General features: G+C 43.7%; 1 protein-coding gene across 2 annotated transcripts; it reads right to left on the reverse strand.

Annotated features, from left to right (window-relative positions):
- Positions 1-52: 52 nt before the first annotated feature.
- ANKRD22 (ankyrin repeat domain 22) lies at positions 53-21860 on the reverse strand. 2 transcript variants are annotated; one of them, XM_080822335.1, is made up of 7 exons: positions 21690-21858; positions 9936-10127; positions 7847-7906; positions 6250-6357; positions 4212-4289; positions 2407-2505; positions 53-2128 (listed from the first exon to the last, which is right to left on the reverse strand). In XM_080822335.1, exons 1-7 carry the CDS (start codon positions 21708-21710, stop codon positions 2051-2053), a joined length of 636 nt encoding a protein of 211 aa, XP_080678461.1. In that variant the 5' UTR covers positions 21711-21858; the 3' UTR covers positions 53-2050. The 2 variants fall into 2 exon arrangements, with proteins under 2 accessions (XP_080678461.1, XP_080678462.1); XM_080822336.1 differs by lacking the exon at positions 7847-7906 and having other exon boundaries at positions 21690-21860.
- Between the last annotated feature and the right edge of the window lie 1668 nt (positions 21861-23528).

Consider the following 23528-nt stretch of genomic DNA (forward strand, 5'->3'; position numbering starts at 1 on the left):
CAAAATAAGGTAGACACTTTCACCTTATTGCCATAAAGACATCACACTACCTCAGGAGGCCGAGCTGCTTTATTATTATTATTATTATTATTAACCTATAATGTGTTACTTGTTTCACGGGTACAGGTCTGATTCATCAGTCTTACACAATTCACAGCACTCACCATAGCACATACCCTCCCACGAAGCTGAGCTGCCGTAAGAAAGAAAGAGAGAGAGAGAGTGGGAGGAAAAAAAACAGTATGGACGAAATATATTTTAAGCATCATTAGAAAGGGCCAAGTGTAAGAGTTGAGTCTCAGAGGAAGTAATCTGGTAAGATATTCAGTGACTTTTTCAGTAAGTACATTACACCCTGCATGAAGGACAACCATGTTTCAGTACCTAGTGCCAAGTCCAAGCTCATATGAGCGTTTACTGCCTGAGGCTGCCAATGCCTGGCCCCATTTCCTGCCTTCAAAAATTAAAAACCGGGAAGGAAGCTTTAGAAGGTCATGAGCCTAATGACACAAATGGTCACATATTCTGTCTTTGGATCTCGACAAGAGCCCAAACTCACCCACAAATCTGGATTTACGTCTTTAGAAAGATGGTCAGCGTTCACACAGTTTCAAAGATGACAGTTAACAGATCACATGAGTGAGAGCGTAATGTTACAAACCAAATCGGAGGTATACTGGTGCGTAAAGTTCATGTTTATTTGATTCTCCAGAGCCACCTGCTGACCTCATTCAAAGCAAATGTGTCCTAAATAATTTAAGAGACACTTAAGGGCTTCAGAATCTAGATCTACACCCTACTATGTCCCTCACAAAACATGTACCTTAAGGCTCTGTACGTAGTTCAATAAATACTCCTGGATCGGATTTTCATTAAACCCTTATGCTATTCAAGGATGGTTAATCTTTTCCTTAGACTGTTTGTTTATTGCCACAAATAGTGTGGTTTAGTCCATGTCGGAAGATATTAATGACTCTGTCTCACCTTGCAAAATTCAACCATTTTTTAAATGTGTTTATTTCTACTGGGTCTCATTGATGAAAAAGTTATGAAATATATTTTGATATTCTCTCTCTCCCCCAGAAGCATAACCCAGATACCACCCCACCCTGTTGCTCTACTTCTTGTAAAGAAGTCCTTTGTCTAATAATTAACGATGCTATTTTAAATTTTACCAATGAACATAAATAGAATCAACAAGCTTAGTAGCTGCCTCACATTCACAGGAGAGTCAGAAAGGTGTTTTTGAACGAAGGTCTCGGTGGTTACAGGATTTTGTTCAAAATCAGGATGACTTTTATTTGTAAACCGATAGCAAAATGTCTAGAGCTATGCTGGTTAAATTGGCTTTCCGGAGGGGCGCCTGGGTGGCTCAGTGGGTTAAGCATCTGCCTTTGGCTCAGGTCATGATCCCAGGGTCCTGGGATCCAGGTCCACGTTGGGAGTCTGCTTCTCCTTCTCCCTCTGCCCCTTGGCCTGGCATTTGCTGATTACTGTGGCATAAATACTCCCACCCCTGACGAGTGGAAGATGATTTTGTTGACGTTGTTTCACCAAGTAAATATTTACATATGAAGCTCATCTCCCATTCCCCCAACACATCGGTCCATATAAATATGTATACTTTGGTTCTTCCTCTTACTACTCAAAAAGGACAGAGAGAAACAGCTGTCTTCTGGGCATGAAATTGCCAGGTAAGAGCTACACAGCTAGGAAGAGAAAACCAAACCAGGTAACTCTGATCCTTTTCTTCGGAAGAGACTGAGTTTGAAACATCACCTTTTTTTTTTTTGGACTCAAATGGAGACTCCAAGAGTTTTAGTGTTTCTCCTAGAAGGATGGTGGCCATGGTGAACTCCACTGGGCAAAAGAAAATTCTAAATACAAAGCTCTTCCAAAATGTTAACCGTGGCAACCACCATTACGGTTACCCACGGTAACCAAAAAAATCACAGCGTCCGGGTTCAACGGTCCACAGACCACTTGTCCAAAATGGAGATAGAATTCAGTCCTTTAACTTTTTCTACTTCTCCATGTGATACCACAAGGATTAGGATGCTTTCCTTAGCATTAATTCAATCTGGGAAAACTTTAATCTCCGCACAATATCCAGGGAACTCTCACCACGCTGAGGAGAAAAAGAAATTAGAGTCATTTATCTCTGATACAGTCCAATGCCAAAGCCAAAGATCTAGTAAACAGTCCAGATCGACTGATTCACACTCTTAGCAAGGGCCTTAAATGTCATTTGGCTCTAACAGTAATAGGATAACTTAATTGCTTAATGAAGACAGTACGTTTTGCTCTTAAAAACATCAGAGGCAATTAATTCACTGCAACAAAAAGTCGAAATCGGAAGACGATGCTGCTAGAAGGGACCTCGGATGCTTGTCCACAGATGCTTACCTTGTTCTTGATCATGGGGTCAGCACGAGCGTCCAGAAGCAGAGGGATGAGGGTCTGGTTTTTCATTTGGCAGGCATAATGCAGGGCTGTGTAGCCATACTGAAACAGAGGACCAAACAGTGCATCTGCACTCTTGGTATAATTTAAAACACTAACTACAAGTGAAAAGAAATATCTAGCTGGAGTGTTTGTGCCCCCCAGTTTTGGCTTTCATAAAGCAGCAAGCCACTGTGGCCACGTGGACAAAATAATATCAGACCTTATTAACTCTTCCGAGATCATAGCGAATAATGTTGCGATCGCTTACTTTTATTGAGTGTTGAGATGGTTTAAGTGGAAGATCTGGCTCCCAACGTGCCATGGGAAATAAAGAATCTAATTACCTAAAAATACAATGCACCGCATCACTTAGAGGCAGAAAAACGACCTGAATATTCAGACAGTTTTAGAAAAATGGTGGGGAAAGTGTGTGTGCACACGAGTGTGCACTCGAATGTAATCATGCAACTAGAGACACACAGAGGACCAGAAAAGTAGGGGCCCCAGGGTGGCTAGGTCAGTTAAGTGTCTGCCTTCGGCTCAGGTCATAATCCCAGTGACCTGGGATCGAGTCCTGCATAGGGCTCCCTGCTCATCGGGGAGTCTGTTCTGGCCTCTGCCTGCTGCTCCCCTTGGTTGTGCTCTCTCTCTTTCTCTCTCTGACAAATAAATAAAATCTTTAAAAAAAAATCTTCGAGCAATTTTGACCACAAAGTTTTCAACCTTTTGAATTTAAAGAAGACCAAGAAAAATCTTCAACAAACCTTTCCCTAATCTTTCATAATATCCTACTTAGTACATTTCAAAGTTATCTAAGGAAATGATGGAGTGTAGTGGTCCTCTACTCCAATTAATCCAAAAATCCTATTTTAAATAAAAGGAAACACATGCTTTGCATAAACTTATTCCCTTGTGTTCTCCCACACAAATTAGGGACCACAAAGAAAATACTGGCTCTTTTCGACTCTAATTTCAAATCGCCTACTTTCCCGATACCGAATTGAGAAGCCAAAATTTCATCCAATCAATGGACGCAAATGAAAGTTCATACCAATAAACATTTGATCTATTTATGATCATTTAAGGAGGAAGAGGGGTGCAGGGGTGAAAGGTAAAAACAAAACCTGATTTTTAGAAATAGAAGTTCAGGGCTGCTGCCCGCTGGTCACTGCCCTCACCACCATCTGGGCTCTTTGACCTTGATCCTTACTGATCTAGTTAACAGATGGGGACTTTTACAGGTGGGCTGGGAGCTCGGCTACAGCAGCCGGTACTCTGGGCCAGGCACTCTGCTAAGCACTTTACACAGTCAGCCTTGCAAGGTGGGTGCTGTCAACGTCTGAATTTGCAGGTGAGCAAACCTACAAGTTTATGACCGGCCACAAGGCACACAGGCAAAAAGGGACAAGCCTAGTTTGACACGTAGGCACTCGGACTCTGGCGCCTTTATGATGGAGGATGGGAGTTTCTCAGCAGAGCCTTCTTCTCCCCTAACTTCTCACCAGGGGTGGAGCGGTTCTTTTAAAACATGTCCTCTAGTCAGTAAAGATGTTATTCCTATGACTCTCATGGCAGCAGCCTCACAGCTTCAAGGCTGCCCGACTAGCAGTGTAAAACAAAAAGAAAGCAAGCGAAACGTAAAGAAAGCCAGGGAAAACGGAGAGGCGTCTAGGAAAATAAAGCCAGTAAGTTTGTAGGTGACAAATACGCTGCCTGCAGACACCATTTTGAATATTCTTTCTAAATGACTACACCCACGAACTTACACAGTCTGCGGCGTTCACGTCCACCCCGGCATTGAGCAACATTCGGACAAGAGCCTCATTCTGCTTGGTCTTGGACACCTGTTACCAAGAGCAAATACAGAAGAAGTTCATTGACGACACTTTTCTCCAACTTATGCCTAGACTATTCTACTCAACAGATTTATTTTAATCCCAACCCCTTTATGCGTCTCTGCATCGTTCTTAAAATTTCCCCCATGTCCCCACCCCCTCTGATATCAGGCAGGTAAAGCCTGGGTTCTCAGAGTGTGGTCCTGGGACAGCAGCAGCAGCATCCAGGAAATTGGAAATGTGAATTCAGTGGCCCCATGCCAGACCTCCCTTCTTTGCCTGGTAAATCCATGTTTAATATCCCAGCCCAAGCCCCTCTTCCTCCAGGAGGCTTTCCCTGATCTACCCCCCTCGGTGGAATCTCTCTTCTGGGAGAAGATCACCTCCCCCTATCACCTACTCCGTAGTAAGTTTACATGCGTTTCTGTGGTTATTTCATTAATGACCCATTCTTCAGTCCTCTCTGACTCTCACGAGGACAAGAACGACACCTGTTTGCTTCCCGACTGCATCCCTCCCAACCAGCCGTGTGTGCACTGAGTAGGTCCGCAGTAAGCATGTGCTGAATGATCGAGCAAAGGAATGAAATGAACAAGACTCCTCAGAAATCCACGTTTCCTGCCCCTCCCCTGAGTTTCTGACCACGGGACAATTTGAGCAACCCTCCAACATCCCACTGTCTGGGAGCACAGTTCTCAGGAACAGGTGGGCGAGTCCTGAAGGTCATCCCCTCCGCCTAGCAGGAAGCCCCACCCACTCTCCTTCTTTATTTGTAATTCCCTCCCACGTCAACATCTGCACAGCCTAGACAGGCTCCTCCCTTTCTCTGAAGTAACACAGCCCTTTCTGGTCCCTTCCTCTAAAATGTCCTCTCTCGCCACTACACCTTGTGCTTAATTTTAAACCTCCGACTGTCTTCGAAGCAGGGTTGTGTGTCAACAAGCTCTGAACGAGCCTTGTTCATCACCCTTGTGATCGTTCTGGAAATGAACGGCAGATCCCTCGCCTGCCCGGAAACGGCAAATACACCAATGCTCTGCACTAAATATGCAATTAATTTTTTAAGAACTTTTCCAGGATATAAGCAGATGATGTGTCTCTCGGTGACTTGTGTTTTCTTTTTTCCATAAATCCAAGCATCGAAATCAGCATTATCGTATTTAATTAGAGTTTCACAAATTGTGACATTTAAATACCCAAGGAGGTAATTACACTTCCAATGGGCAGACTTTGTCCTGGAGCCTCTCCTAGCAAAAATAACCAATGTCCATGGTCTATTAGCTATGGGGAGAAGGGAGCTCGGTCATTTAATTGGATTAAGTGACACATCTGCTGAGTCATCGCTCAAGGATGGACTTGGACTCTGGGGAACCAGGTGGGAAAAAGGGAATGAGTCAGGGCAAAGCCGTAGCTCCATTTGAAAAAAAACAAAATAACCATCTCATACTTCATCTTCCACTCCTAAAAGGACTGGTTCCTACACCAAGTGTATCTTTTGTTATTCAGCTCTGTCAAGGGGAAAGACTGGCTTTAAATTCTCTGTAAAGATGATTGGTGTTTGTCAACCTCTGGCTGCAGATCTCTTGGGATCTGTTTTTTAACTCAAGACAGGGCAGGTCCAGAAAAATTGGAAACTCAAAGATGTGTGCAAAGACACAAGCGGGGATTTTTTTTTTTTTTAATATTCGGGATTTTCTGCTTTCTTCAGATGATTCTTAATCAAAATTAATTTAGTTTTCTAAATAAACATCTCACAGATGATTTTCCCACAGATCAACCTAGTTGGCTGCCTTTCTTCTCACTTTCCTTCAATCCCAGCATTACGTGGATATTGGAAATGTCATTTTTCGAATACCAACCAGGAGTTTATTTTGTTACTGTTTCTCTACATGGTACTGGCCCAGCAAAACTTGCTGAGTCATGCTGTTGATCTCCCCATTTACCCTTTGATCACACCCGTGTTACTTACCATGAGGAAATACCCGATAAGCAGAACGGGCATTAAGAGGATGATGAGGAGGTAATCAAAGAAGGTAAATTTTTTCTTCACAGCATAATGCAAGCAGTTTCTCTCTTTCTGAAAATTAAGAAAATAAAATAGAGAAATAAATTCTTTATTAACATTTGTCTCAAATTTCATATTTTCAGATTGTCGTATTAAAAAGTTTCATTTGTGGGGCACTTGGCTGGCTCAGTTGGTAAAGCATGCAAACTTTTGATCTCAGGGTCATGAGTTCAAGCCCCATGTTAGGCAGGAGAGTTTACTTTAAAAAGGGGGGGCAGTGGGTGGCTCAGTGGGTTAAGCCTCTGCCTTCGGCTCAGGTCATGATCTCAGGGTCCTGAGATCGAGCCCCACATCAGGCTCTCTGCTCAACAGGGAGCCTGCTTCCCCCCCTCTCTGTCTGCCTCTCTGCCTACTTGTGATCTATCTATCTCTCTGTTGAATAAGTGAATAAAATCTTAGGAAAAAAAAAAAAAGACTACATTATTTTAAAAAAAAAAAAGGTTAGTTTACGCTTTTTATTTTTATGGTGGGTACCCATGGTAACTCTTTCTGTGGAGAGTGTCTGATTAATAAGGCCAAATCTCCTTTGATGAGAATATCAAACACAGTATAGTCTACAGATTCTCAGGGCGGGTGCCTAGGTGGCTCAGTCAGTTAAGCAACCGACTCTTGGTTTTGGCTCATGTCATGATCTCAGGGTTGGGGAATGGAGTCCCCACGTGGGCTTTGTGGGAAGTCTGCTTGAGATTCTCTCTCCCTCTCTCCCCTTCTGCTTCTTCCCCCACTCACGCATGCTCTCTCTCTCAAAAAATCTATAAATAAAAAAATTTTTTTAAAGATGGATTCTCACATGCATGTTAGTTTTGGGGGGGAAAATACATTGAGATATAAACATAGGACTGAATTCAGTGTGAAAAGCTATCACTATCCCTGACTCATCTATGGTATATGATTACTCATTTTGTGGTTTGTTTATGGGAAAATCTTAACCACGTGGCATATATTTTCCTGTTCCTACATGCATACACGCAGTGCTGGAAGAATGGAATTAAGTCAATTTAATTCTTCAAATATGTGAATATTTATCAGGTGACAGACTTAAGCTTCTAGAGGTTGTGGGGGGATGTAAAGCTTCCGGGCCTCATAATCAAACAAAGGTAGACAGAAACAAGCCCAATAAATGTAATGCAAAACAGTCCATGGTGACTGGAACACCAACCAAATCAATGCGAAGAGAGAGAAAGCCAGAGAGAAAAGAGATGTTAGTTTCCACTTGGGGGAGGTGTTGTTCTTAAATAAGAATAATTTTTGTTTTTTTAATATATATGTTCTTTGTAAAAAATTGGTAAACTAGACAAGGATATAATTACAGAATTTAAAATTACCCATTATCAAATAGCCCAGAAATAACTGTTGATATTTTGGCTGTATTGTCTTCCAGTCTTTTAAAATGCATTATATGGGGACGCCTCCTTGGCTCAGTCAGTTAAGCGGCTGCCTGCAGCTCAGGTCATGATCCCAGAATCCAGGGATCGAGCCCCAAATCAGGCTCCTTACTCACGGGGAGCCTGCTTCTTCCTCTCTCTCTGCTACTCCCCCTGCTTGTGCTTTCTCTCTCTCTCTGTTAAATAAATAAACAAAATATTAAAATAAAATAAAATGCATTATGTCAAATTTTAAAATGTAGGGTCATACTGCATGTACAAAGTCATGTCTGCTTTTTTTCTCAATTCACATTTAGAACGGGTCATTTTCCCATGTCATTTAAAACTTTTAAACATAGGACTGTAACAGCTGTATGACTTCCTCTGACTGGAGCTATTCTAATTTATTTAACCAAATCCTATGTGTTGGACATCTCGAGATTTTAATTTTTCATTTTTAAAAATTACACTACTTGGACATCCTCATTCATAAAGCTTTGTCAACATTTCCAAATTGGTCCTTAGCAAAAGTTTCCAAAAGTATACTTGTTGACGTGAAAAGTATGAATGCTTTTCATATTGTATTGCTAAACTGTGCTCTGGTAAAACCATAATGATTTAAACTTCCTTCCTGATCAACACTTGGTTTCCTTTTTTAATCCTGGTCAATTTGACAGGAAAAAAAAAAATATATATATATATATATTTTTTAAATATATATATATATATATAATTTGTTTCCATAGAATTGATGTTCTCTATTAGGCCTGTGCATATGAAATCACCAGCAGAACTGTGTGTTCTATTTTCAGGCCTTTGTTTATTTAGTACATCTGAAAATAAGTCCTAAACATAGATTTAAGAAATGAGAAGGCACTTTAAATTATTAACGTACCACGATTAGCATTAGGGGAAAATTAAGAGGTTAAGCATTTAAAAATGACCAAAAATATTTTCGAAATAGAAAATGGGACCCAAGCCCTTCTTGTAATAAGATCTCTAATTTCTAAAGTATCATACCCTCAAGTCCTTTCCAAGATGTTCATGATACCAGAGGATCCAGCAGGGCTGGCTCAGGTTTCGTCCCTTCCGGGCCCCCGCCCCGTGTTGACCGGCACCTCCGGCCCACAGCTTCCGAATGAGCGAGTCTCCGGACAGAGGTCGTGAATCCGCAGACGTCTGTCTTTGTCACTCGCCGCAAAGCACACACAGCTGGGTCCTCAGCTGCGAGCTAGGGAGAGTGTGTCATAGTCTCCACTAAGCTGCATATCTGTGAGATTCAGTGCAGGCCTGACTTGCTTTAAAACCCAACCAAGGAAAAAAAAAAGCAACAACAGTACAAACAAAAAGGTCTAGGAGCGATCCATTTTCTGGTAATATATTATTTCTCTAAATGAGCTGGTCTTGAACCTGACTTGGGAGGGGTCAGGGGGCCCTACAGGCTGCTTTTCCTCACTGAATATATGTGAGTGGGAACAGGGCACTCATAATTATTACAAATAATGATTTTTTATATTTACTCGGTGTGCTTTAAATGTTGCTTGTTGCTCTGATGCACACACGGAATGCTCGAAGGTGTTCTGAAAGGATGCTTAGGGCAATACACACGTGTTCTGCTCTTCCTTGATTCTGAAGTTTCCATCGGCTAACCCTGCATCTTTAGTACAATCTTTATGCCTTTCTGGGTGGCTTCAAGGAGCCTCTGGTTCATGAGCTTTTTGTCCTTGACAAATGTCTCACTGGCATCCTTCAGTCCAAGAGCAAACCTGTAGGATCTTTGGAGAACACTGACCCAGTAAGCAAAAACCTAAAGACATAACACCACCGGGTCAATAATTTTTTCCAGGAAGTCTTTCCTGTTACTTCTGTGATGGTGAGGAAGAGGAACAGGGAGAGGGAAGCCGGAAGGCAGGGAACAGCATGGGGGAGGAGGAAAAGAAAGGAAGAAGCTCTCACTAGTCAAATGAGTGAACCATTACCTTTCTTTTCAGAAGTACAAGGACATAATGAACCACAAAATATGCCTGCTGAATGAACTGTGATTTACTTGGCTTTTTTAGCCCAATAGAATAGTATGTATCTGTCCCTCTAAAGTAAGGCAAAAAAATTTTTTTTGATATCAGGAGCTACAAGCAACAAGAGAATGGCATTCACTACTTCCATTGCTGTGGGGAGAAAGGATTACCATGGTCCTTGACTCTCTCTACTCATGGGTAATAGCCTCACCCGGTTTTTGAGGTTCACATCCGCATTTCTTTTTAAAAGGAAGGAAACGATTCTCAGGTGTCCTCGCCTACAGGCACAGATCAGGGGAGTGTCTCCGTTGAAGCCATCTCGCACATTGACGCAGGCACTGTCTTCTCTCACCCACCGCCACACTTGACCCAAGTCGTTCTGGTAGGCCGCCTGGCAGATGGGCTGAGAGGGAGAGACAGAAGCAGATTTTGCAATAGGGGTATAATGAGACCCCCCCCCCCCATAGGAGAGAAATCCTCCCGCAGTCACCTAAACCTCATGTGTTTCCAAATTGTAATATATTGCTTTGTAGGTGAGATCTTTGGTCTCCCTTTGCCTAGGCTTAAAACTCAGCCTAAGTCCGTGAGGAAGCTCTTGGGATTTCCCAGATTGCTTGGCATTCAGATGTGTTTGCTGAAGGAGGGAGAACGTGGAAGCATACTGGAGATTCAGGTCAGGGACGAAACTGTCTGGTGGGCGGCTGGGTAGAGGAGGCCTGTCAGAAAGGCAGGACTTCACTGAAGACAAAATGGGCATGGTGGGGGGGGGGGGTTTGAGGGCAGCCCTAGGAGATGAGATGAAGACATCTGACCCCCTATGCTCAAGGAACCCAGCACAGGAACAAAGACCTATTTTAGACAAATAATATATAAACAACAAATTAATTAACTGCATTCGATGCTTTTTATCTCCGGAATGTTAGAAGGAGCTTTGCAGAGCGTGATGGGGGCTCACCAGCAAGACAGAAGCCTACCTCCCCTTGCCCACTTTGTCCTCCTTCTGGATCTCTCTTCTTCTCCTTCTTTTTTTAAAATATTTTATTTATTCATTTCACAGACAGAGATCACACGTAGGCAGAGAGGCGGGGGGGTGGGGGGGGTGGGGGGGTGGCAGGCTCCCCGCGGAGCAGAGAGCCCGATGCGGGGCTCGATCCCAGAACCCTGGGAATCACAACTGAGCCGAAGGCAGAGGCTTTAACCCACTGAGCCACCCATCCGCCTCTGGACCTCTCTTCTGTTGTCAATACCTCACGTTCGGTTCCTTCCACCTGGGCCTCTGCCCTTCCTGTTCCCTCGGTGCAAACCCATTTTCCCCTTCTCTGCCCACCTGGCCGCCTGCTGACCCGTCCTTTGTACCCTCACTTTATTTTTACTTTATCCATCTTTCCTGACAGGGTCGGCGCTGGTTCGTCGCAACCGGGTAACCGTCAGTCTTCTCTTAACCGTTTATGATCGTGGGGCGCAGGCACGGGGAGGGGAGGCGGCCGGGAGTCCGAGTTCAGGCTGCCAGCGCCCCGCGGACAGACGCTACCTCTTTCCAGTCATCACTGGAACCCATCCGAGTCCTATCCCCAGTACTTAGACAGCACTGACACACGGTAGGCAAATACTGAATATCCTCAGACCGATTTTAATTAGAGAGTTTAAAAAAAAAGAAAGAAAGAAAGAAAGAAAAGAAAAAAGAAAAAAAAAGAAAGAAAGAAAGAAAGAAAAGAAAAGAAAAGGAAAAAGAAAAAGGCACTTAGGATAATACCGGGCACAGAGATGGGGCTCAGTTTATGGAAATTATTGTTCCTGCTCACTCGGTCCTTCTTTAGTTTGGGAACAAAGTCAGACCTCCCCTGGGTGCCAGCCGCAGTTGTCAGGGAGGAGAATAAACGCGTCCGTCTTCACCCCGTGAAATGCAGTTACCAGCTGGGAATACGGTGTGCGCATGCGCGCCCGCACAGGGTTCAACAGTAGGAAAACAGAGCTCGAGAAGCTTGGATTCAGGTTACTCAGCGCCAGCTGGGGCAGACCTCAGGGTCATTGGCTAATCAGTTCATGTTCTAACATGGCCAAATGCCGCAACCGGCGAGCTTTTTTTTTTTTTTTTTTAAGATTTTTTTTTAAATTTATTTGAGAGAGAGCATGAGAAAGGGGAGGGTCGGAGGGAGAAGCAGACTCCCCGCCGAGCAGGGAGCCTGATGCGAGACTGGATCCTGGGACTCCAGGATCATGACCTGAGTCGAAGTCAGCTGCTTAACCAACTGAGACACCCAGATGCCCAACCAGTGAAGCTTTTTTTTTTTTTTTTAAGATTTTATTTATATATTTATTTGACAGGCAGAGATCACAAGTAGGCAGAGAGGCAGGCAGAGAGAGAGGAGGAAGCAGGCTCTCCACGGAGCAGAGAGCCCGATGCGGGGCTCGATCCCAGGACTCTGGGATCATGACCTGAGCTGAAGGCAGAGGCTTTAACTGGTCGGGGGAGAGGCAGAGAATCTCAAGCAGACTCCCCACGGAGCACAGAGCCCAAAGCAGGGCTCGATCCCACAACCCTGAGATCATGACCTAGGCTGAAATCAAGAGTGGGACACTTGACTGACGGAGCCACCCAGACGCCCCAGAGAGCTAGTCCTTTTTAAGCACAAACACTGCTCAGAAACTTGCAGGGAGATGCCCTTACCTTCGCAGGGATGCCCTGTCACTTAAATTTAAATAACAAACAAAATGGAGCTAAATACACCAGTACTAAGTGTTAAGACACCCAGTGCCAGGGGCACCTGGGTGGCTCAGTGGGTTAAAAAGCCTCTGCCTTCGGCTCAGGTCATGATCCCAGGGCCCTAGGATCGAGCCCCGCATCGGGTGCTCAGCTCAGCAGGGAGCCTGCTTCCCCACCCCACCCCCCACCTGCTGCTCTGCCTACTTGTGATATCTCTCTCTCTCTGCCAAATAAATAAATAAAATCTTTAATTAAAAAAATAAAAAGACACCCAGTGCCTCTGAGGGCTTCCTTAACCCCACTCAGGGGATCATACTTAACATATCAACCCGACCTTTTAATCTTTCCGAAGCTTCCTATATCTCAGGCACAGAGTTTCTGTGGGTCCCCCCAACACAAGAGGCATAGGAGTTGAGTGAACCGCAGAAAAGGCTCTATGCCGTTGAGAACTCCCAGTGTCCAGTAGGGGGCAGCTCGGGGTCACGAAAGCACCGACAAGGACAGGAGGGAAGTCTGACAGAAGTCTAGGGCCCAGAAAGAGGAAGAGGCTGTCCCCTGGGGCTGAGGGAAGGGTTATTATGGATTCTGTTGACCTCTGAAGCTTCTGGAACTTGGGGGAAGTCTCAGTGAAGGGGAAGCCCGTGGAGAACCTGGAAAATTGTGATGATTCTATCCTTTGGTACTCTTCCCTCCATTCTCGCAGCCAAAGATCTGAGAAGAATTTGTGCTTTTTGAAGCAAAATGATTTGGGTAATTCTGATGCGCTCAAGAAAAGTCTTCTCAGAAAACAAAAGAAGACATGTTCTTCCCCTTCATATTAAGCAATCCTAGGGAATGATATCAAAGGCTTCATTTTATTGGTACAATTAATCACAGGCCATTCTTTCTGATGACTCATTTTGTCACACACTGTGATTTGGAAATTTCTTGGTAAGTTCTTTCTTCCGGGTCAATTAAAAGGCACAGGGATTTTTTTTTTTTTTTTTTTTAGAAGGTTTTCTTAGCCCCATGGAGCCTTTATGGAGTATGAAGGAAGGTCCCAGAAGTGCTTGGATTGTGAGGAATGGTAGCAATGAGGAGACCCGGAGGCAGGGCACAGTTATCTGTTTCATATTTTTTCTCCTACAAGGTCCGCTTGAGAATATGTTGTCTTCGCTGCCAGGAGGCCAGAGGAGCCTCCCTGCTGACTTCAGACCATAGAAGCTCTGCGGTCAGTGATGATGACCAGGAGAGAGCAAGACAGCCTCTCCCACCCGAGGAGGAGAAAGGGTGCGTTCCAGTTGCCAGGATGGAGCCGATCAGAAGCCCAGATAGCTCCCTACCGCCTCAGACCAGCAAACAGGTGAGTGCGGAGCCTGGAGGAAGCAGAAACCTCACCCTCACAGCCTCTTGAACACCCGGACCTTCTGTCAAACGATGGCTACCCAAAGGTGAAGGGGACCAAGGGGGACCAAGCTAGAATGACTGGAGCATGGTGACGCCAAGAAGCAAAACCACCTCTAGTCAGATTTGTGAGTCTCTAAATTCCGTATAGACAGTGAATCTCGTTGCCCGCACCTGGACGAGCCGCTGTCACCAGCACACCTTCCTATACCCCTCTGTCCATCATTGCGACAGGCTCAACCGTCCATGCTTCCAGTCCCCTACATATCCGTCCCCTCTGTCTGGGGCTCGCCCCAAGGTCCCAAGACTGGTGCTCATTCCTCCAGCATCACTATCTAAGAGGAGCCTCAGGTCAAAGATCATATGTGCAACCCCCTCTCCCCCCATATATCCTCTCATCAGCCTGATGCTTCCTCGATGCCACTTTAAATTACTTATACTTATTTTTTTTATGCGTATATTCATTTTTGAAACTGGTAACTCCAAGAGGTCAGGGTCCACTTCTATTTATTTATCACTATCTACCAGCGCGGGCCTGGAATGTGTGATCAGCAAATATTGTAGATTCGATAAATGGATGAGTGAACGAAGGAAGAAATATTTACAGATTTTTGGCCCCGGTTCCCGTTCGTACATTCAAGTAATCATTTCCTCTTAAAAATGTGGGGGCGCCTGGGTAGCTCAGTGGGTTAAAGCCTCTGCCTTCGGCTCAGGTCATGATCCAGGGTCCTGGGATCAAGCCCCATATTGGGCTCTCTGCTCAGCGGGGGGCCTGCTTCCTTCTCTCTCTCCCTCTGCCTGCCTCTCTGCCTACTTGTGATCTCTGTCTGACAAATAAATAAATAAAATATTTTTTAAAAAATGTGACTTGGTACATTTATCGTTTGTAAAAATATTTCTATGAGGAGGGGCGCCTGGGTGGCTCAGTGGGTTAGAGCCTCTGCCTTTGGCTCGGGTCGTGGTCTCGGGGTCCTGGGGTCGAGCCCCGCATCGGGCTCTCCGCTCGGCGGGGAGCCTGCTTCCTCCTCTCTCTCTGCCTGCCTCTCTGCCTACTTGTGATCTCTGTCTGTCAAATAAATAAATAATCTTGAAAAAAAATATATTTCTATAAGGAAAGAATTAAGAAACCAATTAGGATAGTGCTTTTTTTTTTCTTTTTTGAATACACAGTGCCAGTACTAGGGGTTCAACACACAAAGTGGAGAGAGCTGGTAAGATCACGAAGGAGGCATCTTGTTTCCATTGTCTCTGCCTTTCTTTCTCATATCATGGAATGACTCGATGCTAAACCAGATCTCACCCTGCTCTCACTTTATAGATATAAAGTCCCACAGAGTTCCCAGGATGGTCAGTATAAATTCTATGTTTTCTTGATTTTCAGTCCAATGGCCTTCCCATTGCCCACAACTCTCTTCTTGTCTCCCTGAGTTCTTCCTCTCGACTCTACCAGCTCTCCCCAGAAGCCCTGTTTAACCTCCATTGCTCTCTGTGGACATTATACATCAATACAATCTTTCTCCTCTTTGCCATGTGCCTTTTTCTATAGTAACATCTGCCTCACTGACAAGTAGGCCCATGCCCAAAAGATTAACGTTAATGGTGGTGATGGTGGCGGATATGTGTCTGTGAGTCCTTCTGCTCATAGATCTCCTTATCATTAGACTTTTCCAGGTTTAAAGGGATACATCATTCTGATATGATTTTCAAGATATTTCTTTGGGGGCCTTTTCCCCAGCTGACAGGGTCAAGAGTCTACAGAAAGTTGTACAGGTCTCTAAAGCATGAATTCCTGACCTCTTTGAGTTGAGTTCCTACACATCTTCCTTCTTTCTAATTTTTGTAGTACTGCACAGGGAAGTACTTGTCGGCTGGATAGGGGTAGAAGGCAGCTCTCTGGAACCTGGATTCAGGGTTCCCTATTCTTTTTCCTCTGAGAAACAGGCAACAGTGTATCCTAGTGGGGAAGCATATTGGCAGAGAGCAGGGCGGTTAAGACCAACACATTCAGGGAGTATGGTGTCCCTCTTGAGAAAGCAAGTAGACACAGAGCTTTGCATGTTCGCAGTGGGGTAAGCATAATTCCCTTGAGTAGACAAACACAGGTCTCCTCTCGCAGCCCCCGATCTCCAGCCAGGAAGTACGTTTAGCTGCATTACTCTGGTCAAGTTGCTTAAACTCTCTTTGCCTCAATTTTTTCATTTGTAAAATAAAGATATTAACAGTGATTCTCTTATATAGTTGCTCTGAGTATTAAATCATTAATGCACATGAAGTGCTTAGAACATCACCGTATATGTAACAAGCCCTAATTAAATGTTTGCTGTGGTTGTAAAGAGTGTGAACAAATACGTTTGATAAGGGCTTCGTAAGTCAGCCCTGTTTCAGGGCCCAGCCTCCCGAGCACGGATAGATCATTCTAACCCAGGTTCTCTCACTGAGCTCTAAGCCTATCCTCTGTTGCAGATGTTAGCACAACCCGGGAATGCTTCCTTATGCTCTCCTTCTTTCTTAAAAATAGATCAGAAACATCCCAAGTGTCCACGGATGGATGAAGGGACAGAGGTGTGGCATATACATGACTGGGAATATTACTCAGTCATAAAAAGGAACGAAACCTTGTCATTTGCAACATGGATGGACCTCCAGGGCATTAGGCTAAACGAAGTAAGTGCGATACAGAAAAGCAAATACCATATGACCTCATTTATATGTGGAATGTAAGCAACGTCAACAGCAGCAAAATAAAAACCACAAAAACAAAAACAAAAAATCCAGCGCATGAAAATAGATCGGCAGTTGCCTGGGGTGGGGCGGGTGGGGAATGTGAAATGTGCTAAATTGGTGAAAAGAGTGAAAAGGTACAAATTTCCAGTTACAAAATGGCTAAATCATCGGGACATCCCGTACAGTGTGGTGACTGTAGTTAATTCTGTATCATGTATTTGGAAGTAGCTAAGGGAGTGGATCTTGAAAGTTCTCATCACAAGAAAAAAAATGTGCAACTTTCTGTGACGATGGATACTCATGGAACCTACCATGATGATGATCACAGACAAATACAGAGTCATTGTGTATTTGAAACTATTGAAGCATTTGGAACTAATATAATGTTAAGTCAACTATTCCTCTGTGTGTGTGTGTGTGTGTGTGTGTGTGTGTGTGTGTGTGTGTGTGTGTGTATCTCCCAAAATATACCTCTGGCATAATGATTTTTTTGAGCTGAGGTCAACTGAGAGGAAGCAGCTGTAAGGAAAGCTCTGCCTTCTTCCTACTCAACTAAAAGCCTGACATAAATTTATGAAGGGGCTTCCCCTCCGCTCTCTGCCAGGAAGGACAAAAGTCCCCCTTGTCAGCCCAGAGAAGTCACCAAAGGAAATGGCGTAATGATGGACTAAGTAGCCCTGGTCTTCCATTAGCTCCACCGTATGTTTGTCCTCCCCGGTCTGCCACCCTACACACTCAAAGTCAGTGTCTCCTGGGTCTGATCACTTCTCTAGAAACATATGGTCCTTTGCTTGAGATGCTGTCAGAGTAACTGGGAGTTTTTCACCCTGGAGTGCTCCCACGTGGATGCACGAGGCCCATACCAATAAACTTTGTTTCTTTTTCTTTTGTTACGATTTCAGTTGTCAGTCAGATTTGCAGGGCTCCAGCCAATCAACCCAAAATGAGTAGAGGGACAAAGAATTTTTCCCTCCCCTCTAGGGAAAAAAATGACAAGCTTACCTCCCCAATGTAGAAGAGCTTCCCACACTCAAACTGGGAAGTTGAACTCTACTAAAAGTCTTTTTTTTTTTTTTTTAATAGATGCCCGATGATGAGCACAGTTATCAGGATGAGCACGGAACAATGTGGACAATTGTTGAACCGCTATGCTGCATACCTGAAGCTAATATAACACTGTATGTTAACTCTACTGGAATTAAAATTGTCTTTTTTTGAAAGATTTTATTTATTTATTTGACAGAGAGATCACAATTAGGCAGAGAAAGGGGGGGAAGCAGGCTCCCTGCTGAGCAGAGAGCCCGATGTAGGGCTTGATCCCAGGTCCCTGAGATTATGACCTGAGCCGAAGGCAGTGGCTTAACGCACTGAGCCACCCAGGTGCCCCTAAAATTGTTTTTAAAAGGTACTTTGAGGCAGTCTAGGACCAAGGAAAGGGCAGGCCTGGGGTGCTCTTGCCCTGTTCTTAATTTAGTGGTTCCAATTCTTTACACTCAGGCAATGCAGAGCTGTTGGCCAAGGGCAGAAGAGAGACTGGGACATACATCACAGATGGGTCGGTTACATTTATGTATTTGAGGGATTACTCCAGAGCGTCGCAACTTCTTTGAAATCAGAGATGGGAGAGTCTCACAGAAGGGCCACCCCAGACCTTTTGCCTCAAGACACCAGACAGTAAGGCTAAGCTTTTTTTTTTTTTTTTTCCTTTCAGAGGTAAACCCCACACGCGACTACAGTTGCCACTTACAGAAAGCAAGCTAAGCTTTCTTCTGAGCTAAAAGGATGCAGGGTGTCTTGGTGGCTCAGTGGGTTAAGGCTCTGCCTTCAGCTCAGGTCATGACCTCAGGGTCCTGGGATCGAGCCCCAAGTCAGGCTCTCTGCTCAGCACGGAACTTGCTTTCCACTTTCTCTCTGCCTACTTGTGATCTCTCTCTGTGTCAAATAAATAAATAAAATCTTTAAAAAAAAAAAAATAAAAGGACCCACTTCTCAGCACTTACATCTATTGCTCATCTATTGCCAGATTGTTCCAGTCCTGGGCGTGGAGTAACACGCAGTGTTAGTCTAGGTGACATCTGGGGATACTGAGTATCTTTAAAACCTTGGGCAGAATCAGCGCAGCTCTAGAACCTACTGCCCTGGGCCCCATCCCTCTATCTAAAGCCAGCAAACACGCCACAGTCCCTGCAGCAGAGTCCAGCAAGAGCACGCTCATACCGGCTGAGGGTCTCCCAATATCAACCACGGGGGAGGAATGAGACGGAACAAGACGTCAGAACAAACACATCCACTCCGCAAACAGCATCCTGGGCCCAGCTGACACTGGAGAAGATTTAACACTTACTCCCAATACAAACCTGCCACTAGAGCTAGTCCTACTAATGACTTTACAATCCTCAGTGGTGGCCACTTTTACCTTAAGAAAAAAAAAAAAAGAAGTTGATATCAAGGGGGAATTCTGCAAGTTGAGAAACTATTTGCCAAAATGATAGTCAACTGCCTTCTTTCTGGAAACAGTGGACTTCCCAGGGATCATGTGTTTCACGTCACTGATGCTGGAGTTAGTGGACAAGTGTGCACAATCAGATGGAAGGTTCTAGAATCCACATCCACTTGTGATATGGATTGACATGGCCAAAACATCTAATTCAACACTACCTTAGATTACCTTTGGTTCAATATTAATTACGAGCTTTGAATAATTATCCGTGAGCTTCTAGGTATGTTAGGGATTTTTAGGGGTATGTGCATACATGTGGGTTTGTGTGTGTGTGGTTGTTGGATCTGTCTTTAAATACAGTAAATTCCAAGTTGCTTTGTCCTCCATATATTTGGAAAGTGAAACACTGATTCCACTTCTGGGGATAGTCTCATAGATACTGAAGGGGTTCAGGGTAAGTCTCCCCACTTTAGCATGTGAACTCTTTTGAGCTAGAGGCAATCAAGATCCAGCAGGCTCAAAAGAAAATTTTGCTCTTCCCTGAGCTACTGAGAAGAAATTAAATTAGGGGTCTCTCCCAGAATGAGTTTTTTCCAGAAATAAATTTTATCTGAGGGACCATTAGTAGGGCAGAGCACACATCTCATGGTTAAACATCTGTTCTCCTTTTCACCTGTGAATGGCCTTCTCTCCGCTGAATCCTGGGTCCTACTGCATGCCTTAGTTCAGGATGGCATATGTACCTCATTTTACCTTTCTGTCCTTGAACTCTCAGGTTGGTAGGGTTCCCATATATACAAAACTAAATTTGATTTTCTTCTGTTAATCTAAGGTCAATTTAGTTCTTAGAGAAGTCAGAAGAAATTTTGAAGAGTACAGGAAATTTTTCTTTTCCCCAACAATACTTAAAAACAATTCAACAGGGGCGCCTGGGTGGCTCAGTTGTTAGGTGTCTGCCTTCAGCTCAAGTCATGATCCCAGGGTCCTGGGATCGAGCCCCCTCGCCCCCCCCACCCAGTGTTGCTCAGTGGGAAGCCTGCTTCCCCCTCTCCCACGCCCCCTGCTTGTGCTCCCTTTCTTGCTGTGTCTCTCTCTGTCAAATAAATAAAATCTTTAAAAAAACAAAACAAAAACAATTCAACATATCTTACTTTGCCTTGACTCACTCAACTACTTGCCAAATCAACACCCCATCAACAAACAATTGTACTGCGCAGAGACATGTTTTTTTTAACATAATTATTCTCAGGATCTAGATCGAACCTGGCTACTCCAAGTGCGGTCCGCCAAGTGTGGTCCGCGGACCAACAACATAAGCTTTGAGGAATGGAGATGCATAATCTTCGGCCCTACCCAGATCTACAGAACAAAAATCTGCCGTTGAACAAGATCCAGGTGATCTGTACTCACATTAAAATTTGAAAAGCCCAAGCCTCACAGCAATGCTTCTCTCCCATGGGTGGTAAACCGATCACCTATGGGAGAGTTACCTGGGATGCTCCCCCAAAAGCTGTTTTCCGACCCTACTACAGACTGAGTGCGTGAAATGGACTGTCTGGGCTGGGAGCTCTCGACATTGCATTAAGCAAGTTCCTGTCCCTTAGTTTCCTCAAACTCCAGCAATCTAAAGTTTGAGAAACACTGGGGTAGTAATTGTCAGTTTCATATATATGATCTCTTCACCAAACTAGAATCACTGAGCAAGACATGCCTGGAATTTTAAACTAATCAACGAGTGTACCGACTATAGAAAGACATGCACAGACACGCATCCGCACCGGACAGGTATTAGAAACAATTGCAAAAGCAGAGAAACTGTCTTTAATATGAGGAGGAGAACCACCCAAGGAGGTTGTGTTGAGCATTTGTAATGAAATGCAGAATAACCGGTTAATTGTGTTAGAGAGGAAAGGGAGTAAATTGTGCATAATAACATCATTACCCCTTACACTCTTGTGTATACATTACTTGTACTCCTTTGACACATTATTACAAATTTATTTGATTCTAATAGGTTACTTTCAATACAGCGGAAAACATTTTTTGGATTGATCAGATGGGAAAAGAAAAAACTCAAAGTGTGTATACATTACTTGTACTCCTTTGACACATTATTACAAATTTATTTGATTCTAATAGGTTACTTTCAATACAGCGGAAAACATTTTTTGGATTGATCAGATGGGAAAAGAAAAAACTCAAAGTATCACAAATATATTCTGCATTTATCCTCTTTTATGCAGGGATAATCTCTATTTATAATTGCCGCTAGTGAATTTCTTTCAAATGCCAAGCTGAAAGGTGTCGCTCTGTCCGTGTGGTTCCATAAAGGAGCCGGTCTATTTTTGTATGTTTAGAAAATCCAGTTGGATACAATTTTCATTTGGAAGTTTGACATCAGAAAACACGACTCCATTAACTCCATTTTCAGAAGTTCCTGCAAGATCCAAATTACCCCCACAAACATCTAGACATCGTGACATAGATAGCGTACTGCTCTCACCTTGGACATGGGTAGAGTTTTAGAATGGCAAAATAATTGGCTTTAAAATTTTAAATATATCAAAAAGATGAATACACAGCTCTTTGTTTGGGCTTAACACTCACAGAAAGCTAAACAAGAAAAGGACACATTTTTACAGGGGCAGGAAATTGCATTTGAAAAGCAAGAGCAGTTTTCAACACCTTTGGAATCTTCCAGAAAGGTCACATACCTCAGAGTATAGGATCCCCATGCCGGCCCTTTGCAGATTGGCGTTGCCTTTACCGCTTCTTGAATCTTCTGGAAGTATTTCTGATTAACATAAAATCCTTCCCTGCCAAGAGAAAAGTCCCTAGAAGCTGAGACTGGTGGCACTTCCCTTCTTCCCACACTTGTGGAATGCTCTTCCAATAACACAGGCAGCAACACACCTACGAGAGAGCCCAGCCCAACGAAACACGGGCATTGGTTTACAGCGCAATGACCTAAGTGTGCATCATCTAAAGTTACAAGCCTGAGGAACCGGTTTCTGAGTCACATTTGCTCTGCCAGTAGTGATATGTGGAGAGAAGGGAGCAAAGTCAAGGGGAAAGGGAAGTTCCCAGCCTCGCAGGAAGGACTCGGGGTTCAAAATAGGGCACGGTAGTTAAGACATTTCCTAATTGAAATCTGGTTTTCAGTGGCTATTGAGAAAGGCTAGGGATGAGCAGACTTGCTTGTTAGAACCACGTATATCTACCCCGGGCTTGACTTTCATGAAGAATAATCCTCAAGGGGTACCTGAGTGGCTCACTCAGTTAGGCAGCCGACTCTTGATTTTGGCTCAGGGCATGGTCTCAGGGTCCTGAGATCGAGCCCACTGTCAGGCTCCACACTCAGCATGGATTTGCTCAAGATCGTCTCCTTCTTCTTCTTTTTTTTTTTTTTTTAAGATTTTATTTATTTGACAGAGATCACAAGTAGCCAGAGAGGCAGGCACAGAGAGAGAGGCGGGAGCAGGCCCCCCAACAAGCAGAGAGCCTGATGCGGGGCTCGACCCCAAGACCCTGGGATCATGACCTGAGCCGAAAGCAGAGGCTTTAACCCACTGAGCCACCCAGGTGCCCCAAGATCACCTCCTTCTCCCTCTACCTCCCCATCCTGCTCAAAAAAAAAAAAAAAAAAAAAGGGAAAAATAGAAAAATAATCTTCAAAACTGTCATTATGGATTTTTGCTATCCTTTTTTTTTTAAGATTTTATTTATTTATTTGACAGAGAGAGACACAGCAAGAGGGGGAACACAAGCCGGTGGAGTGGGAGAGGGAGAAGCAGGCTCCCTGCTGAGCAAAGAGCCCAATGCGAGACTCGATTCCAGGACCCCAGGATCACGACACAACTGAAGGCAAACACTTAACTACTGAGCCACCCAGGTGCCCTGGATTACTTGCTATCCTTAAGCATGGATAAAGTCATTTGTTTCTCCGTGATGGTCCTGATTAATATAAATAAATTAAAGTAATAAATTAAATAATAGATGAAGTTTTTAAGCTATATTATTTTATAGACATAAATGTGTTCACTTGCACGGGCATTTTGAATAAAGCTTGAGCAATTCAAGTTGAAAAAACTCAGATCTTTGAAGATTTCAGTCCCATTTATATCCTAGGTAATTAAATTATCCTTCAATGTTTAAATTATACTTATAATATCACTATATTTAATTTTCTTTAATAAGTACTTTAATTCTGAACCTAACAAGTAATACTTCCCCAGTGAAATGGTCTCATATATCTAATAAACTTATTAACATAATAAATATTAGTTGTCTTAAAAATTCTAATATAAATTCAGCCAAATTCTTTTATAATATTCAATTTTAGCATTGTAAGTCTGAAATCAATTGCCCCATTACATGTTTTAAATGGAATCACCAGGCCACTTGGTCAAACACAGTAATACAGCAAATCTCTTCAACATTCTAAACATTTTATATAATAAATATAATGCCAACCATTCACACACTATCTCTGAACACAATCAAAGCGAAGTGTGGAAATTTTCCAGAATTAGAAAATCCACACACACCCACGA

Source organism: Martes martes (assembly GCF_963455335.1).
Source record: "Martes martes genome assembly, chromosome: 14".
Classification (NCBI taxonomy): Eukaryota; Metazoa; Chordata; class Mammalia; order Carnivora; family Mustelidae; genus Martes; species Martes martes.